Source organism: Drosophila serrata, unplaced genomic scaffold (assembly GCF_035046125.1).
Source record: "Drosophila serrata isolate PLE 108 unplaced genomic scaffold, ASM3504612v1 contig_272, whole genome shotgun sequence".
Taxonomy (NCBI): Eukaryota; Metazoa; Arthropoda; class Insecta; order Diptera; family Drosophilidae; genus Drosophila; species Drosophila serrata.
In genome coordinates, this window is record NW_028257170.1 from 8,693,483 (window position 1) to 8,710,878 (window position 17,396).

General features: G+C 37.0%; 2 protein-coding genes across 2 annotated transcripts in view; one reads left to right on the top strand and one right to left on the bottom strand.

The window, feature by feature from the left end:
* The window catches only part of LOC110190293 (uncharacterized), a 22,835-nt gene continuing 5,439 nt past the window's right edge, over nt 1-17,396 (top strand). Inside the window, exon 1 of the mRNA XM_020960677.2 lies at nt 1-738. Within this exon, the coding sequence (XP_020816336.2) occupies nt 721-738 (18 nt within the window). The 5' untranslated portion in view covers nt 1-720. The remainder of the gene's footprint in view (nt 739-17,396) is intronic.
* Nucleotides 11,058-17,396, bottom strand: part of nudC (nuclear distribution C, dynein complex regulator) — a 13,623-nt gene continuing 7,284 nt past the window's right edge. Inside the window, exons 4-5 of the mRNA XM_020960676.2 lie at nt 11,350-11,747; nt 11,058-11,289 (exon numbers count right to left, since the gene is read on the bottom strand). Coding sequence (XP_020816335.2) covers nt 11,238-11,289; nt 11,350-11,747 — 450 coding nt within the window. The 3' untranslated portion in view covers nt 11,058-11,237. The remainder of the gene's footprint in view (nt 11,290-11,349; nt 11,748-17,396) is intronic.

Below are 17,396 nucleotides of genomic sequence, written 5' to 3' on the forward strand. Positions count from 1 at the left end.
TTCTTGTTTTCTCTTAATACTTGAAGCGTCGGGCGGCCGCCGTCGCAGTTAGTCTCAGCACAGCCGCAACGGAGTGTGCACGCGCCAGCAGAGCAATCAGCCAGCTTAGAGTTAAAGATAGAGTTAGAAAAAAACCAAGTTACATTTGCCAACTACCGCCAAAAACTTTAAGTCTCGAACGAGTTTCCCCGGTGAATGCGAAAATTAATCTTTTCCAAATTCGAAACAAAGTTGTGGCGGCGAATGGAAAAATCGAAACAGTAAAGAACAACAACAACAAGTTGAAAAGTGTCAAATCAAAATTGTTGCTTCAGCAATCGAAAGTGATTAATCGATAACGAAATCAAAGGACTTTGGGTATCGAAATCAAGTATTGAAACGCGAACAGGGAAGGAAACTGAAAGCTAATAACGATAATTATAAATCGAAACTGCACCGATAAACTTATAACGAACGATAACAAGGGAAACCCCTTAAACTGAAATCGAAATAATTAAAGTAATCAAAAGTGACGAATTTCACTGATAACCTTCAAAACAAACAAATAAATCTAAAAATACACATCGCAAAGTAGCCCAAGTGAAGACACCACCAAAATAATAACAATAAAAATAATACAACACAAAAAATAAAAATAAAAGAAGCGAAAGAGAGGCCCAATTGAATTCCAATCATCTCTCCCACTCTCACACCCACAACTTTTTGCTCACCTGGTCAAAAATGGATGCGCCCAAGCAGGTAAATGACAAATTTATCCCACCAAAAAGATACATAGATACACCCAGTGTTGTTGCAACTTTAACTTTAACAAGTTAAGTAGGCTAAGCGAGAGCAACAACAACAACAACAACAGAAATGTGCGTGACAAGTCGGCGGCCTGTCTTTGTGCCGCCTCCGAAAAGTGCCACGCCTCTTGGCCCATTAATGCCAGGCGGCACACCGCAATGGCTAAAAAAATACAGAAAAAAACATGTTTACAATTTGTTTTATTTTTTTTTTTTTGCTGTATTTGTCTCCTTTTCTTATTTCGGTTTGTTTTTTACGTCTCTTGGCAATTGCAAATTTTTCCCAACCCCATCATTCATCATAATTTCGCGACATACTTATATATATATGTTTTATATTTTAAGTAAAGCCTTAGTGGATTGATCAATAAGTAAATTGGAATTATTGCTAGGCGGGGTTTCTCCTTTGATGTGATTTGAACTTACTTTAATTGCCATATTTCGAAATTGTTTTGAAATCGGGCTTTAAATTTGTAAATGTGGTGTATATTAATTATTTCATGGAGTCTTGCAATATACTTAATAAAGTACAATTAAATAAAGTTTTTGAAATAAACATGAGTTAGTTTGAAAAAGTAAAATCTAATATAATTAAATGTAAAATTATAAAAAACAAATGCTAGACTTAAGTCTTTATAATATTAATTTTTGTGCAGAAATTTTTGACTTATGTCGTATAAATTAAATTAAACTATTAAATTTCTGCCTTAAAATTTAACTTTTAATCTATGTTATAGAAAACCTATTAATATTTTGTACAAATTATTGGCTAACCCATCGAATGCAATGTTTTAAAAATGTGTAACAATATTACATACTTCTCATAAATTGAATACATTTTCGTTTTATTATATTTGTTGCTAAAAAAATTATGAAATAGATTCAAGTAATATAAATCAAATACTCATACACATTCCCTGGGTATCAATTAGTGTCATGGATATTTATATATATTTTAGTAAGCCATAACATTAAACATTCTTTTGAACGATAACTTATTTGTCAAGTTTATTATCTTAACAGCATATAAAAATGATTAGAAACAACTTCCCAGCTTCTAGTTTCTTTTTCTTGGTGAATAAGTTTTCGAAATCACTTTTAAGTTCAACAATTTTAAATGTTGTTGCCCTGATAAATTGTATTGCACTTTGTTTGGTGGCTAAAAGAATCGAAAACTAAGACAAACTCGAAACCCACACACACACACAACGAGAATGAACTGCAAATTGCATTCGGTTATTAAAATACTTAAAAAGAAGCAATTTTTCGGCGGCTTTCAATGCAAACTTTAATTGCATTCAATTTGGTTTTGGTGCTGGTGGTGTTTGTGTTTGATAACCTTGTGCAGAATTCTCAAATAAAAACACAACAAAAAAAAGCGCCAAAGTAAATGTTAAATGTTGGGCAATTTCTGCTCAGCCATGCAATTTTGTTTAATTTGTTAATAACAAATTCTATTAAGTCGCGCGGAGGCAGCTTTGTTCCGCGACGGAAGCTATATAAAGTTTACGAACCCCTTGGCTCTGGGGACACGTGTCACCAAAAAGTAAAGCGAAATACTCGTACTTAAACTCAATCAAGTCGATCGCATTCCCAGACTGAGGGTTCCCTTCACTTTGTCGATTTGTTTGCCACTTCTCGGGTTCGGCTTTGGATTGTCGGATTTGACAATATCATATATAGAGTGAGCAGCCAGCACCCACGTGAATATCTGAATATCCAGCTGTGAGCAAGAATGGGGAAGCAACCGCGGCACATCATCCAATTTGGTAGCACACAATACAATACAAAAAATCTTTATAATTTATTGTTGTGTAAGAGATACACGAATAAACATTCTGAAGAGTCTCCTTTTTCGTTTGTGGGGGCTGATCTTTAAATCGGATAATGACTGCGACCGAAACGGATTTGGAATTGCCATCTGGATCTCAGTTTTGGTTCTGGCATTTTCACTTTCGAAAAAATGAATTAAGCCAGACAGCAGCAGTCGAGATTAATTTATTTTTCAGGCAGCAAAAAACTAAAAGAGATAGATCACAAAGGAAGGAAGTTTGTCAAAAAGATGTTTGATTTTTATCTGATCTTAGAACGTGAGAAATGAGAAGCTTGGGAAGTGGTTTGCAGGAGAGGAAATCATATCCATAAAGTTAAATTTAACTAAGAAGAATTGAAGAATGGGAACTGTATTTTAGGGAGGAAAAATGAATAATATTTTACACAAAAGAAACAAAAAGTAATGATAGAATGTGTTAATAAAGAGCTTATTGTCTATTAATTAAATCATAAAGCTAACTGGCACTTAACTCCCCTCATCACATGCTTAGATTATATTCTTAATCAAGTTCTAATTGAGTTAATTAATATTTACATTATTCGGAATCTTGGTCTTTGTAGACATATAAAGCCAACATCTTGTTTTCTCAAATGCTAAATAGCCATGCAAATCGAAACCCATTAAAGGATTTACTTTTGCAGTATAACTTATCACTTTATCTTCGAACATTCTTGGGTAATAAATTGTTAAACTTCCCTATCAACTTTTCCAATCAGCTCCCATTCACAAGATAACCGATGTCACCTGCCACACACGCGAAATCCGTTGATTGCCTTTGCCTTCATAATTCCATGCAAATCTCCGGCCCAAGGTGTTCGCTTGAAGAATGAAATCCGGCCAAGAATGTATTCCCATCAGATCGGGGAGAGCAATAGAAATATATAGATATATGTGCATATTTATGGGGAACGGGGAGCGATAAAAAATGCTTCCACGTGCCATCGATGAGTCGATGAGCCCCTTCATTAATGCACGAAATGTGTTAACTAATTAATAATAGAAATTAAGTTGGATGCCTCTTAAAAGGAAAAGCAAAAACAAAGCCCGCGAAATTGAAATTAATTAGAAGTTCATTGTGTTCAGGGGAGGTCTCGATTTCTGTTTCTTATCCCCCATCGCATATATTTTTTCCTTTTAGCCAGCCCAGCCAATTTGGCACCGAAACATGACTCAAAAATTTGTCGGTAGCTCCCCTTTGATCTGATCCCATCTGGGATTGGTATGGAGATGGGTGCCTTAAAGATCTCGATTCGGTTTCGAAGATCGTGAGATGATCTGACCTGACCCCTGGGTCTGGGCCCGATTTTATTAGAATTTCCAATGAGTGCTCTTCATCGCATGCAGAGGCTCATCGCACCTCAACGCTTGTGCAAGTCCACACCCGCACCCAAAACAAAACCTCGGTTTCCACCTTTCCTCCCTCCCCCCTACCCCAAAAATCTTCCAAAGAAAATCCAGCAAAGTTCAGAGCATGCAATTCTCAGACTTGACTTCTTGGCAGTAAAGTAAAAACAGTTTTCGTAAGCCGTTTTGGCCATGTGAATGCCGGTGGCGAACATAAATGCGAGGTAGCGACGTGTAACGACAGCGGCTACACAGGGGGGAATATGTTTTAAGATCATAAATATATAATAATAAATAATATAAACAAAGATAATAAAAAACAAATAAATAAAAGGAAACATTTAAATTTAAGAAAACAAACAAGTAATAAAATATAATAGAAAGTCTTCTTGGAGCAGAAAATATATACCTTTTTAAGATGATTTTGGTTTACACACAAATTAAGTTCTTCTTACTTGTTAGTTGTATAATCACTACTTAGATTAATTTTGTAATCAACTAATTAAAAAATGTTTTCAAATTTAGAATTGTTTAAGCAATTACTTATCTTTTTGTGATGTTTATTTTTATTAATAATATTTATTAATAATATTATAAAGATAATTTTAATTGCTTTCAATTTTCATAAAAATTTTTTAGTTAATTTTTTTCTGGAATCCCTAAAATTTCTCTCACTGTAAAAGCCGCAAAAAAGTGGAGATTTTTTGTTGGTTTTTGTTGTTTTTTTTTTTTTTTGTTTAGTTGGCCCGCACTTGAGGTTGAGTTATTACACGGGTTTCTGTCTCCATCTCACCTGCTGCCACCTCGTCGCCGTCTCTGTTGTTTTTGTTGTTGTCTCTTTATGTGTGTCGCCCCGCACACACACGTTCACACACATGGGTGTTGTGTGTTGGATATATTCGCCTGCCTCCCTCGCTCATTTGTTTGCTTCTCTGTTATGAAACGGAATTGTGTCAAGGTCGAATTTGCATGAACACGCTAAGCAGCCATCGGCGATCGGTGGGGCTGGGAGGGTGAACCTACCGGCTATCAGCTGTTCTGTGAGATTTACCTGGCAAATAGTGTTTTTTTGGGTTTATCTTTTTATGCTTTTAAAGCTTTTGACCATAAATGATGGGGAACATGTACCCATAAGTACTTAGTTAGGGAAATTATTATTTGAATTGGAAATAGTTACATTTACAGCTCATAGTAACATTAATATAATATTCATGATTATCGATTTGATCTTTAAGAAGATAAATAAATTTACAATTTTTTTTAACTTAATGCATTTAAAATTAAAAAAGACTAGGTACATTTTTACCAGACCATTAACTTGATTATTTTATTTGCAATAATGGTTATATTCAATCTCATGAGAACAAAGAATATATAAATAAAAAATATGTTCTGTAAATATTTGTTAAATTTCTGTACCCATTTTTCCTATAGAGTTGTACCATTGCAGATATTGTACCATCTATGCAATTAGGTAAAAATGTAAATCATTTCTTCAGAAGAATTCCCATAAATATCGAATTAAGAATTACCCTAGAATTATTATAGCTTTTAATTTTATGAGAATTTTATTATGAATATCTTCTAAATTTGTACCTTAGGTACTTTTCCTGTGTGGTCAGAGTAAGGGGGAACCCCTTTTCATCTCGGCAATCAAAACCAAGTGAGAAGCTATCCATGTAAATAGAAAATAAATGTGAAAACAAAATAAATATTTGCCACGCCCTGGAATGTAAACTCAAGGGGGCTTCTTTGGGTTAAGTATACCTTCTCCCCCACCCCGCACTGTTTACATCTCCCCCTCCATCATTTTGCACTCTGTTCACCCCTTTTCGTGGGGCATTTCCCGTGTCAACTTTAATGACAGTTTTTTGTTGGTTTTTTCCTCGGCCTTTATTTAACTTTTGTTTTATATTTAACTTGCCCAGACGTGTGAATAATTATGCAAGTGCACAAACAGTCCCCTGCTCACCTTTTTCGGTATAGTGTGTTAATTGAAGGGGTCAGGAAAGCCTCCCATTAATTAGCTAATGAAACGTAAATGCCCATAAAAAAAAACCCAAAGATATAAAACTGATAACAAAAATAAAGGAAAATTTGGCAAAATAATTAAATGAATAGCAATTATGATAATTACATTCAAGTAAACTTTTAAGAGTTTGGAAATTATTTTACTTTACAAACTTAAGTAGAAGTAAGGTTAATGATTCTGGCTATAGAACAAAACAAAAATGCACTAATATAATGTGCTAAACCATTAAACATCAACTTAAATACAACTTCTTAGTGTGTTATTATGCAAAATCAATCGATTACTTTACGATTAAGATACTTTTAATTGCTTTTCCATGAACTGGCACATAGCAAGAGAGATCTCTTTATGAGAAATTATGCAAGCAAGTCTTGGAAATCACTTATGCAATCTTCAAGTCTGACCCAAGAACTTCCTCCATTCAAAGTTTAATCGAGTGAAATCATTCTCTAATTGTCCACGTTCATTTACTGCATATCTAGACATATGCATTAGACCCAATCACGATCCCAAGCCCGTTCCTAATCCCCTTCCCAGATGCATCATCATCATCATCATCTCGACGATTGTGCTCCTCTGCCTTTCACATCACATTCTCGGGCGATGAACACAGCATAAAGAACAGCAATTCATAAAATGTTTAACAAATGATACTATATTGTTGTGTATTATTAATAACTTTGATTGTGCCGGCCATTCCCATCTCACATTTGGATAAATGATTGTCGACCACCCACGATGGACACTGGACAAACATTTGTTTTTTGACTTGTTTATCATTAAATTTACAAAAAAAAAAATAATATTAAACTAGGAAGTTAAACTGAGTCATGGGAATATACCCAGAGAATTTTAAATTTAGATCGTTATGCAAAAGAGAATGTGTCATTCATCCAAAAGATACCTCCAAAAAGAGAGTTATGCCAATTAATTATATAGCGGAGACAACTTTCTCATATTCAAAAAAGATTTTATTAAATGAAATACTAATGTCAGCCCACAGAAAAACCCCGATAAAGTAGTCGTCGCCCGCACTCTAAATACCATAAAATTAGTCATAATTCAGACAAAAGATAAAGCCGAAAACAAAGCATTAAAATCGAAGAAAAAAACCGGCAAATAATTTGCCAAAAATGGCCAATTAATAGATTGCTATCAAGAGCGGTGAACGGTTAAACAGCTGCTGTATACCGCAGGCCAACAACATGATTTGGGCCAAGCCAAGCAGTTGGCAACAAGAAAAGGCCAAATAACATGAAAGAATAAGAAAATTAAAATACAAAATCTAGTTTATTTAACCAATCTAAAGATATATTTTGTAATTATTGTTTTAACCATTACTTTGTCTTGGTAAAAGGTTACTTTCCCTGGCATCCTTAACTAGATTCAATCCCCTAAAAATCCGCCATAAATTAGCAACCGCCAAAAAAATAAACCGGGCTAATAGCATCTATAAATCGCTCAGAGCCCCGATATGCAAATGCAGTAGGCCAGGCCAAAAGCAAATTGTGCGATAACCAAAGCTAATTGGAAATTCCTGCAGGCAATGGCAGGCCAAAAAGTGAAGGCAAAACCACAGGCAGCGCGGCAACAAAAAAATAAATACAATAACTACGACTCTATATATGTTTGTATGTAAATGCAGGCCAACTGCAGCATGAATCAGGTCCGGGAACGCAGCCGGATATATTTATCCATATAATACTATTGACATGCAGCGCTTAGAACCCTTGAACGATCGGCTGACGAAATGGCAGCCACAATGGCCATAAGTCGAAGACATTAATCTCCGCCTGTCTGCACATCTCGAGACCCGGCCAACCATGGCATTGCCTCCAAGTCACACACACTTGGCACTCGGCACCTCCACCTCCATCTCCATCTCCACCTCCACCTCCATCTCCATTTCCATGGTGTTCCATGGTGACAAGCCCACCATGGCCTGTGGTTCGAGCCTCCAACATTGGGAATCCCCTTCTCTCTCGGTCGCTTTGAGCAACCTTAACCCTGTCATATCAATATAATTCTTAAAGATACTTATTTATAGGGATTAAAAATACATTCTCGCTTGATGACTCAATCAGGCAAATCCGTTTTATTCATTCTTAATTTATGCTTTATGACTGGTGATTAGCTTGTGCCGCGAGATTTAATTAAACGCACTATTTCCTGCTGATTTATGGCAGTGCAATGCATTTTGCAATCAACGAGAGGGTTTTAATAAAGATTTTTCCTGATGTTTTCAATTCAAATAACAAATTACTTGTAATCATTAAAAGTATGCTTAATAAATACATCAAATGTTTAATAAATCATGCGAATTCTATGTTGTTATGAAGAGTTTGGAGAATTAATTGCACGAAAAACATAAATCAAGTGAAGAATTAAAAGATAAACCTTAAATGTTAAGGTTTTCTTTGACCAGAAAGACAGGTCACATGAATTGAGTTAACATTTTCCCTCTCCCTCTTTGCTGTCTCTCCCTTTTTTTTATGTCTCTTGGCTTTAAGGTATTTACTGTTATGGCCACTGCAGTTTTATGCTTGACCTTCAAACCGATCACAGAAACTGGACAAAAGGCGACTTACCTTTTGCCTGGCAACCTGGTTCAAACCGAAACTTTCCAGTGCGAGATTTCTAAAGCGAGTTCGTTGCCTAAGTCTTTTGTCTGAGCCAAAGTCTAGACGAATTTATGAGGCGTGACCGGCAACATGACGCGTTAGCTTTACAATAGAGTCATCAGCCCTGATCACCAGACCCCAGCCTCCCGTTCCCGATTTACCCAAGTCCCCCCTTCCCCGTGTAGCTGCCCCTCATAGCGAATTGTTATACTTAAGAAAAAATATGGCTAAAAATAACAAATGTGCCGCAATTACCAGCATAAAAAATAAGTTTCGAGGGGAAAAAATAGAATAACCCACGCGACCGAGCGTCTCAAACAAGCTGAGAACGCCCCAGAGGAATAATTTGCGCTATAACTCTCCGTGTTCAACTCTGTGTTTGATGTGGGAAACACTCGAAATTACCAAAAATTTTCAGCTGTCGAAATAAGTAATAATAAAAATACAAAAAACAGAAGAGAACAGCAAGCAGAAACAACAGTAGAACCCGGCACGGCACCCGGATTCATTATTTATGGCTCCCATTGTTGTTGATTTGCTTGCCTTTTTATTTATATTTCTTCATACATTTAATATTTATTGATTTCTCTGCTGGACACAAGACGCATTCATCACGTGCGTCATTTAACAGTTCAGTTTGATTTGAATAAAAGTGCAATTTATAGAGCCTGACTGCGGCCTGGAATTTAATTACCAAAAGCGCCTTAGGGTCAAAAACTAAATTTCCCTTTAATCGCTGGCTGTGTGAGATTAGTCACTCACCCCATCTCACCTGAGATTCTAAATGCAGAAATCGCTTTGCCTCGACTTGCTATTATCTAATCACATTTATTAGCGGGCTTTCTCTTTCCCCGGGAGGTGGTCTCCGGGTCTCATTCGCCGGTCAACCGGTCGGTTTGCCTTCTAATTGGACCGAAGCGGATATATAAACCGAAAGCATTCGGTACTTTCCAATTTATAACAAACAAAATTCCACATATTAAGTTCAAACCAAAAATCCGGTTCTACTCCCGGACTGCGTTCTGTTCTGTTCTCTCTCTCCGCAAACAATTTGTTACAATTTATTTTTGGCTATTAGGGACAATGCCACAATGCCACAATGCCTTTGGTGCGCAATTCTTGTATTCTCAGCTGACAGTAATTTATGACATTAATTGGTAATTAATTAAGTAATGCATGGAGTAGTAGATGTGGGATCACACTCGCATGACAAACGATGATTTGATGGGATTACTATCCCAAAGCCATCTCCTTTTTTGGCCTCCACCCCATTGCGCGCGATATGGGGAAACCGTCCGTCATAGCCATTCATTAATTAGGGCCTTTTGGCATTGTTAATACACGGCGTACGCTTCTCTCTTCTTCTTTTTTACGGCTTGTTAAACACAGTTTGAGAAACATTTTATTTAATTAATGAGCTACGAGAATTAACAACTAAACGGGGCGTATCAAATGTCTTTACTACTTTTGGTTTTTATTTTAAGACTAGAGATGGTTTTAGTTGGGATTTTATTTGAGGCGTTTTTGGAGTTTAAAGGACTTTAAAATATGATATACAGATGTTTTATAAGAAGGTATATAATACAGAATAATATTTTATATAATTAAATATTTAATTTCGAAGGTTTTTTTTAGAATATTTGTAATTTTCATTGAACTATAAGCTTTCCTTACTTAAATATTTTCTTTGTATGCTCTAAATATGTAACATGAAGTTGAATTTAATCCTTTTCTAATTCCAAATACCGATATTTTGGGTTACTCACCACTACCTCGTGTCACGATCTCATCGCAAATGCGAAAAAAAATCACGGCGCGTGGCAAATAAAATATGCAAAATAACTTCAAAAGCCAAGACAACAAATTAGTTGCCAAATTAGTCGTAGCCATTAAAAAATTGCTTAGCACTTTACAAATTGGTCAAAGCCCAGAGGTTTGCCAAATCAGCATAACATCTATAGGAACCATTTATTAAAACAGCCGCAAGACTAATTTATGATCGTCTCCACTAAGAACAAGTTCAAAAGTGGACAGAAATAAAATATATATAATATAGAGAGATATATATAAATTAATCAGATCATTGACCCAGAGAACTACTGAGAAATTCTTATCGGAGGCCATACCCTCCTCCTCTTACTGAAATGAAGAGGATTACCCAGAACCGTTAAAGACACGTAAGTCCGGCGATGCGAAATAAGAAATTCCTCCGATCCAGATCCAGATCCAGTTCGGGAATACAATAAATTAAATCAATTTAAATTCAGCTTAAAAGGTAGCCATAAAAGCGAGAAATTACCTTGGTTTATTTGCAGATGACCAAGCTGGTTTCATCCCGCCTTTACCTTCATGAATGATCGATTTTTTTTGTTTTTGTGCCGCTTGGCTTTCACTAAACTAATTGGTATTTAATATATTAAAATATTTAAAAATTCATGGGGTTTCGAGATTGTTTTTCATGTTAAATGCCATACGAATTATATTTATTTTGCTTGCATTAGTTTATTGGGCGGTTGGGAAGGATGAAAGATGTAGAGAACACACACATTTCGAATGTGAGGGAGAGTGAGAAGAGTGCAAAAGCGAAAGTTCAAGTACAAGTAAGGCTTAGAATGTTTAAACTAATTGAATTTGCATTTGGAAAAGTCCATCTCCGGATGCTGTTGCTTGAATCTGTAATTGAAGACATGAGTAATTAATGAGAGTTCTGTAAAAAGTACTACAAGTACTCACTTCTCGAGTATATCCTGTTTCTTGCGATCATCACTGGTGGGCAGACCCATCTCCTTCTGCCGCTGATCAAACATCATCTTCTCCACCATGCTGCGTGTCTCTCCATCCAAATCCGACAGCTTCGAGGGCTCCGGGTTAATCTTGCGCGTCGAAATCTCTGGATCGGTGGTGACCAAACGACTCCACCAGTTCATCTTGTTAATTTTCTCCAGTGTGATCATTACAGTCTTGCTATCTTGCAAGACCCACACGCACTCCTCCTGCTTCACCTCGCCGCACAGCTCGCCATCAATGATGGGCTCTTGACCTTTTAGACCCACCTTCAGCGACTTCCTACCGATGTTGACCACCAGATCGCGGGCTCGAAGAGCGAATGACACGTTGAAGGGAATCTTGAGCTGCAGAGAGGAAAATTTGAATACAATGTGGAATTAAAATAGAATTTCAAAGAGTAAAGAAGTTTCTTTCTATATAATCCCACATCTTTAACCCATTAAACCCCATCTTTGTCAGTTTTTTCTGCGTGTAATGGCAAAGCCATTCCGTTAATGACAATCAAACTGGAGTAGAGTGGATTATTCAGGTGATTCTTCATGTAATCAAGCTTGGAGTGGCAGGTCTCTTGTGATTAATGATCGGATGTGTACATCTACGGATGATTCTTTAGCCCGAGACGACTTTGCTTTGGTCATTGCACAACCTTGGCGGCTAATAACGATCTCTCTCTATAAATAAATTTCAAGCAACAACTGCAAGAAGGCAGGGGCACGTCTCCTCTCATATCACAGCTGCCAGATCTCTCTGCCTGCCCTTCACCAAGATCAACGGATCGAGATGCGAGGTTTTCCTTTGTTCAAGGACCCCAAGTAGAACGGGAATTTAGTTCAGCTGCCAGTTCAAGGACGTTCGTACAGCGGTTCTTGAGGTCCGGTTAAGGGTCCCAGCTCTCCGCTCGATGGAGGCGAAGATGTTCGGGAATGTCGCTCAACAGGTTGCAGGTTGCCTAAAGAGGCGATGGAGTTATTTATGCGGCTTTACTTGCTTTGGCTTGGCTTGGCTTGGCCAAGTTCACAGCAATTACACTGGCGTCTAGAATTATATGCCACGGCTGGCCATTAATTATAAATCGCACGGATACATGCATACATTAACACCTTTCCCATTAGCTCGCAGCATAATTAAAGCCAGAGTTATTAGACAACTGGCTGTGCAATCAATTAGCGAGCAGCTCCAGCGGCAGAAACAATGGGAGGGGGGTAAGAGGTAAGCCCCCTTTTAATTTAAATCTCACGACGATGCCGCAGCATCCGACCAAGGACGCTTTCCACAGTCTGTTTGTGTGGGCAGCCAGCCAAGGTGGCAGTTACTCCGAACTCCAAAGCGATTCTTCTCCATGGAACAGCACGCGGCTCGTGTCAACAGAAGCTCAGCGATATCACCGATCACGGATCACAGATCTTACTGTGGCCCATGTGGGTGGCATCATCATCTTCATCATCTTCATCACCCCAACGATTGCCGTGACCAAAAACAAAATGTGTCAAAAGCTGAAACTGAAGCGGATGTCAATTGGAAACATTGAATTGTACGCGGATGTAAGGCAACAACACAGAAATAGCATCAGAAAGAGTCCAACTCGGAAATCTGTGGATACGTGGGCATATCCACTGCTTGGCAACAACAAAAAATAAAAGAATTTCTAACCATTTAGCACCAGAAATGTGCGAATAATTTGAGCAAAATGGTTCAATTATTTTGCTAATGAATGAGTTGAAGAAATCGAATAGAACAAAGAACTAATTCAATTATTAACCCTTCACTTGGAGGAAACATATAAATTAATCAGTAAAGGTATTAAATGAATGGAATAAAAATCAACTTAAGTGATTAAAATTACTTAAAAGAGACTGTTCTTGGAGAGTTTTTATAAGTAATTTAATTGGTTTTTTATTATATTAATTTATTTTTCTATCTTTTAATAACCAAAGTATAAGGAAACCCTTGAAATAGTTTGTAAAAATCGAATAATACAAAAGAATATTAATACATAATGAGACAAATAATAGGTAAAAGCTATATTGCAATGATTTTAAAACATCAAATTCTTAGATTAATTGAATTGTAAAGGAGACCCTTTTGTTCAATGCATATTTCTTACCTTTAAAGTTGATTACTTTGTATATTTAAGGTTCATTCAGTAAACATAAAATGAAAGCTAGTAATACCTCAAGGGTTTTACAATCGAAAAAGGCCTAAATGTGAAGGTTTACCCATGTTTTCTGAGAGTAGCTTGAATTTTTTGAAAAGTTAATTAAGTATATGTAAAAACAATGCCGGCGGCTTTCTCAAGGGACCCTTAACCATTCTGCATTCGCTGAAGGTTATGCAAATGGCAGCAGACGAAAAAGAACTAGAAACTAGGAAATTTACACAAATCAAAAAAGCGGCAGACAAGAGGGAGACGAGCACACACCTACGGTCATTAAGGCACCTCCATACAGGTGGGACACACATGCAAATGCTAGAGGAAAAACAATAGAGACACGAAATGAAGCTGTGCCACAATCAACCAAGAAAGGTAAACACACAGAGCTGAAGAGTCACTGCCAGTCAAAGTCAGAGTTCGCCGATATTGAGTTCAAATAAGAAGCAGCAGCAGAATATAGAGAAGGTGTCGTCGTGAATGAATTAATGAATAATAACAAATATTGATGACTGCGACGATGGCTTTGAGGAAAAAAGAAGAGACATATAAAAACTATCAAGCACGAGACATGGCACACTTATCCAGGTGAGAGCAGACGAATCGTCGTCGTCTGACGGTGGGCGATTTTATGCAAATGCTTTGGGCCAGGCTAAGACTGAGAGATGCTGCACGTTAAATCGGCAACCAGTTAATCGATCATTCAAATCTCCAGAGTTTTTCGAACTAATTTGCGGCCTCCTCAGGCTCCTTCCCCCCTCAAACCACTCTCTAGAAAATCTGCAAAGTGAAAGACATCTTTGTCTGCTGCCGTTTTAATCGCGCGATTTGTTGCCATTTTGCTTCTCTTCTGCCGCCTGATTAATTCTATAAAACTTGAACAGCATTTCATTTTCTTTAAATATCTAGCCGCGTATAATTTATGCTAAAAGATGCGATCCGGTGCCAGGCACCACCAAAAAAAGATTTAAATAGGGGAAAAAATAAAAGAACGGCCCCAACAACAGCAAACAGACAACGGTCTCCGCCGATCAACCAAAGTAGCGTAGAAACAACACAAACCAGCGTCCATTTAAACAAAATAGAAACAACAATAATAAAATAAAATAACAACAATCGATATAGCTCCGTTGATGGAGTCGAGTGTCTATAAGTGTGTGCCGAGTGTTTTGTATTCGATAATGTTATCAGCGAGTCGAAAAAAAGAAACAGCTGAGTCGCCCAAGAAACTGAGGTTTAGGGTACAGTGAGGGGTCACAAATGGGGACAATCGAGCCTTTTTTGTAGAGATTTTATATAAAATAAGGTAGCTAATTTAATAATTGGTGAATTCATCATGTGTGTTGATAATTTTACCAGCCAAAACTTAGGTGAGTTATCCATAAACTTCATAAGTTCAGGGTGCAGTGATGGGTCATAAATGGGGAGTTGGGAGCTTACTTTGCAAGATGTTTTAATAACTAGGATTTACTTAAATTATTATTAATTTAATAATATTATCAGAATAAATCACAACAAACTATGGTACAGTGATGGGCTAAAAATGTAAAACTTGGGAGCATATTCTTTTACATTTTTATGTATTTCAAAGGAACTATTTCATTCAACAAATAGGAATACATTTAATCAACAAAATGTATAGTTAATTTTTGTAAAATACATTCCATTCTCCCAAGAGTTTCCCCCTTTACGATGTGCTACTGTATGCTCATTAAAATCGGCTTAAACTTGACTTATTTGTGGCCAGAAGTGGAGTAGAGACCCCAAAGATCTCAAGACAGAGGGAGATGGAATCGAAATCGAGCGTGGCAAATGATTTGTTTTTTATATTTTGATTCTTTTTTTATTCCTTTCCATTTAGAATTGTTTTGCCTGTTAAATCTGATTAGAACGTTGCCACCAAAACTAGTTCCCATTGGGAACGACGGGCATACAGACAATGAGCTCTCGAGTGGCTACAATAGAATCCGTATTGACATTTGCATGGTAAATGAGATTTGAGAGATCGATCTGGTAGCTATTTATTTATTTATTTGCGCCATAAGCGGATTACAAAACAAATTGTATATGAAAACTTTATCCGGTTAACCTAGTCAAACATTTTTTTGGGGGGATATCCCCATATAATGATCAAAAAGTTTTGAGAAACGAGATCTTTTCAAAATGAAACTGTCAACGTGAGAATGAGTTCTCCATAAATTAAATACAACTAAAATTGTAAAGAAGCTTCCAGTAGTTTAATGGTAATTAAGCCCAGAACAAGATAGGTGATCATTGTATATTTTAAACAAGCTTTTTTAACAACTTACTAATTTGGGTAATTTGGAGATAATTTGTGGGTTTATGTTTTAAGGGTGATATCTATATAGGTTACCCAAGGTGCTAAGACAACTTAAATCACAAAAAGGTATCTATAAATTTCCTAAATCAAAGTTTTCTTGGAAAACTAAACCCATATTAAATCAATGCCATTTCTGGAACTACGTATTGTGACCTGATCTCAATAATAAAATATATGTTCGACCAGGAAACCGAACAAAATGGATCTTTAAAAAGCGGCTAATTTACTGAGGGGCTTTTATCAGGTTTAAATTCTTTGTTCACACTTTGTCTCTACACAATTTGAGACCCCACCACAGTTGACTTTTGCCTTTGATTTATAGGTAGAAGCCCATTAAGAGAGGTTTTATAATCTAAACAGGTGTGAAACGGACAAATAAAAGATCAGTTGCATTCATATAACCCGCAATTAGAAGCTGTTCAAAGGCGGCAATATAATTTCAAGTATACATATATAGAACCATAGCGTAATACTTTAATACTCTGTTACGTGATGAGATATCAATAAGACATTTATTTCGTATTTCCGCCTGACATCCATCGAATGAGTCAACCTCTCAGGAATTTCGCATGCTTTTTGGGCATTAACTAAGAGGGGAGAAGAACGTCAGTTAGTTAATTAGTTAGAATCTCCAAGTTAACCCCCTGAAGGCAGCAAACCAATAAACTGTTTGCATATCCAAAAACGTTTTCTATATGCGAAAATTAAGCTTTAATAGCGGCAATCAATGAAGATGAAGAGATGCTGTATGAACCCCGAGGCCCTGTGGAAATAAGCGTGGCATACGTCAACGGTTCGATCTGGGTATGGCTCCAAGGGATTTCCCCGTTTACCACAATCAAATTATAAATTTTAATCCCAATTGTTGTCACCCAAAATGGAACAGAAATCTCTGGGCACTGGTAAGATCCATCCGTCGGCGTCACTGCCAAGACTATTTTGCATTCTTAATTATATGCATAAAAAATAAAAAACAAAACAGAAACACATCTCCGTTTTGTTTGTCTTGGTTTTTAGTTTTTTCTGTGAATGTGAATGTGGTGAATGTTGTTGATTCTATTCGGGGGAATGTCTCGGATTGGTTCGGTACGATTCTCGCTTCTCTGGGCGATCTATAGCAAGTGTTTGGCCGTCATCCCATCTCCATCGAGTGGCCACGTCCCTCAATCTTTGCCACTTGAGATACTCTTTCGGTTTTTATTTTGTTTAATGCGATTCAGAGTCCATTGCCATTGCTCTGGTGCTCTGGTAACTGGCCGTGTCAGGTAATCTTTGTCAACTCCCCGCTGATTAAATCGGCTCCACTTCACCCATACCAAAACATCGAAGAGAATACCCCAAAAAAACAGCTGAAAGAATAAATACAGGCGGCAGGCCACTCACTTGTCTCACTTAAAAGGTGATAACAAGATGCTCGACAGGTGAAGCCACAAACAAAAAATATACAAAAAATTAGAAACATTTGCTGGGCTCTGGCTACCGACCAAAATGACAGATGGAGCT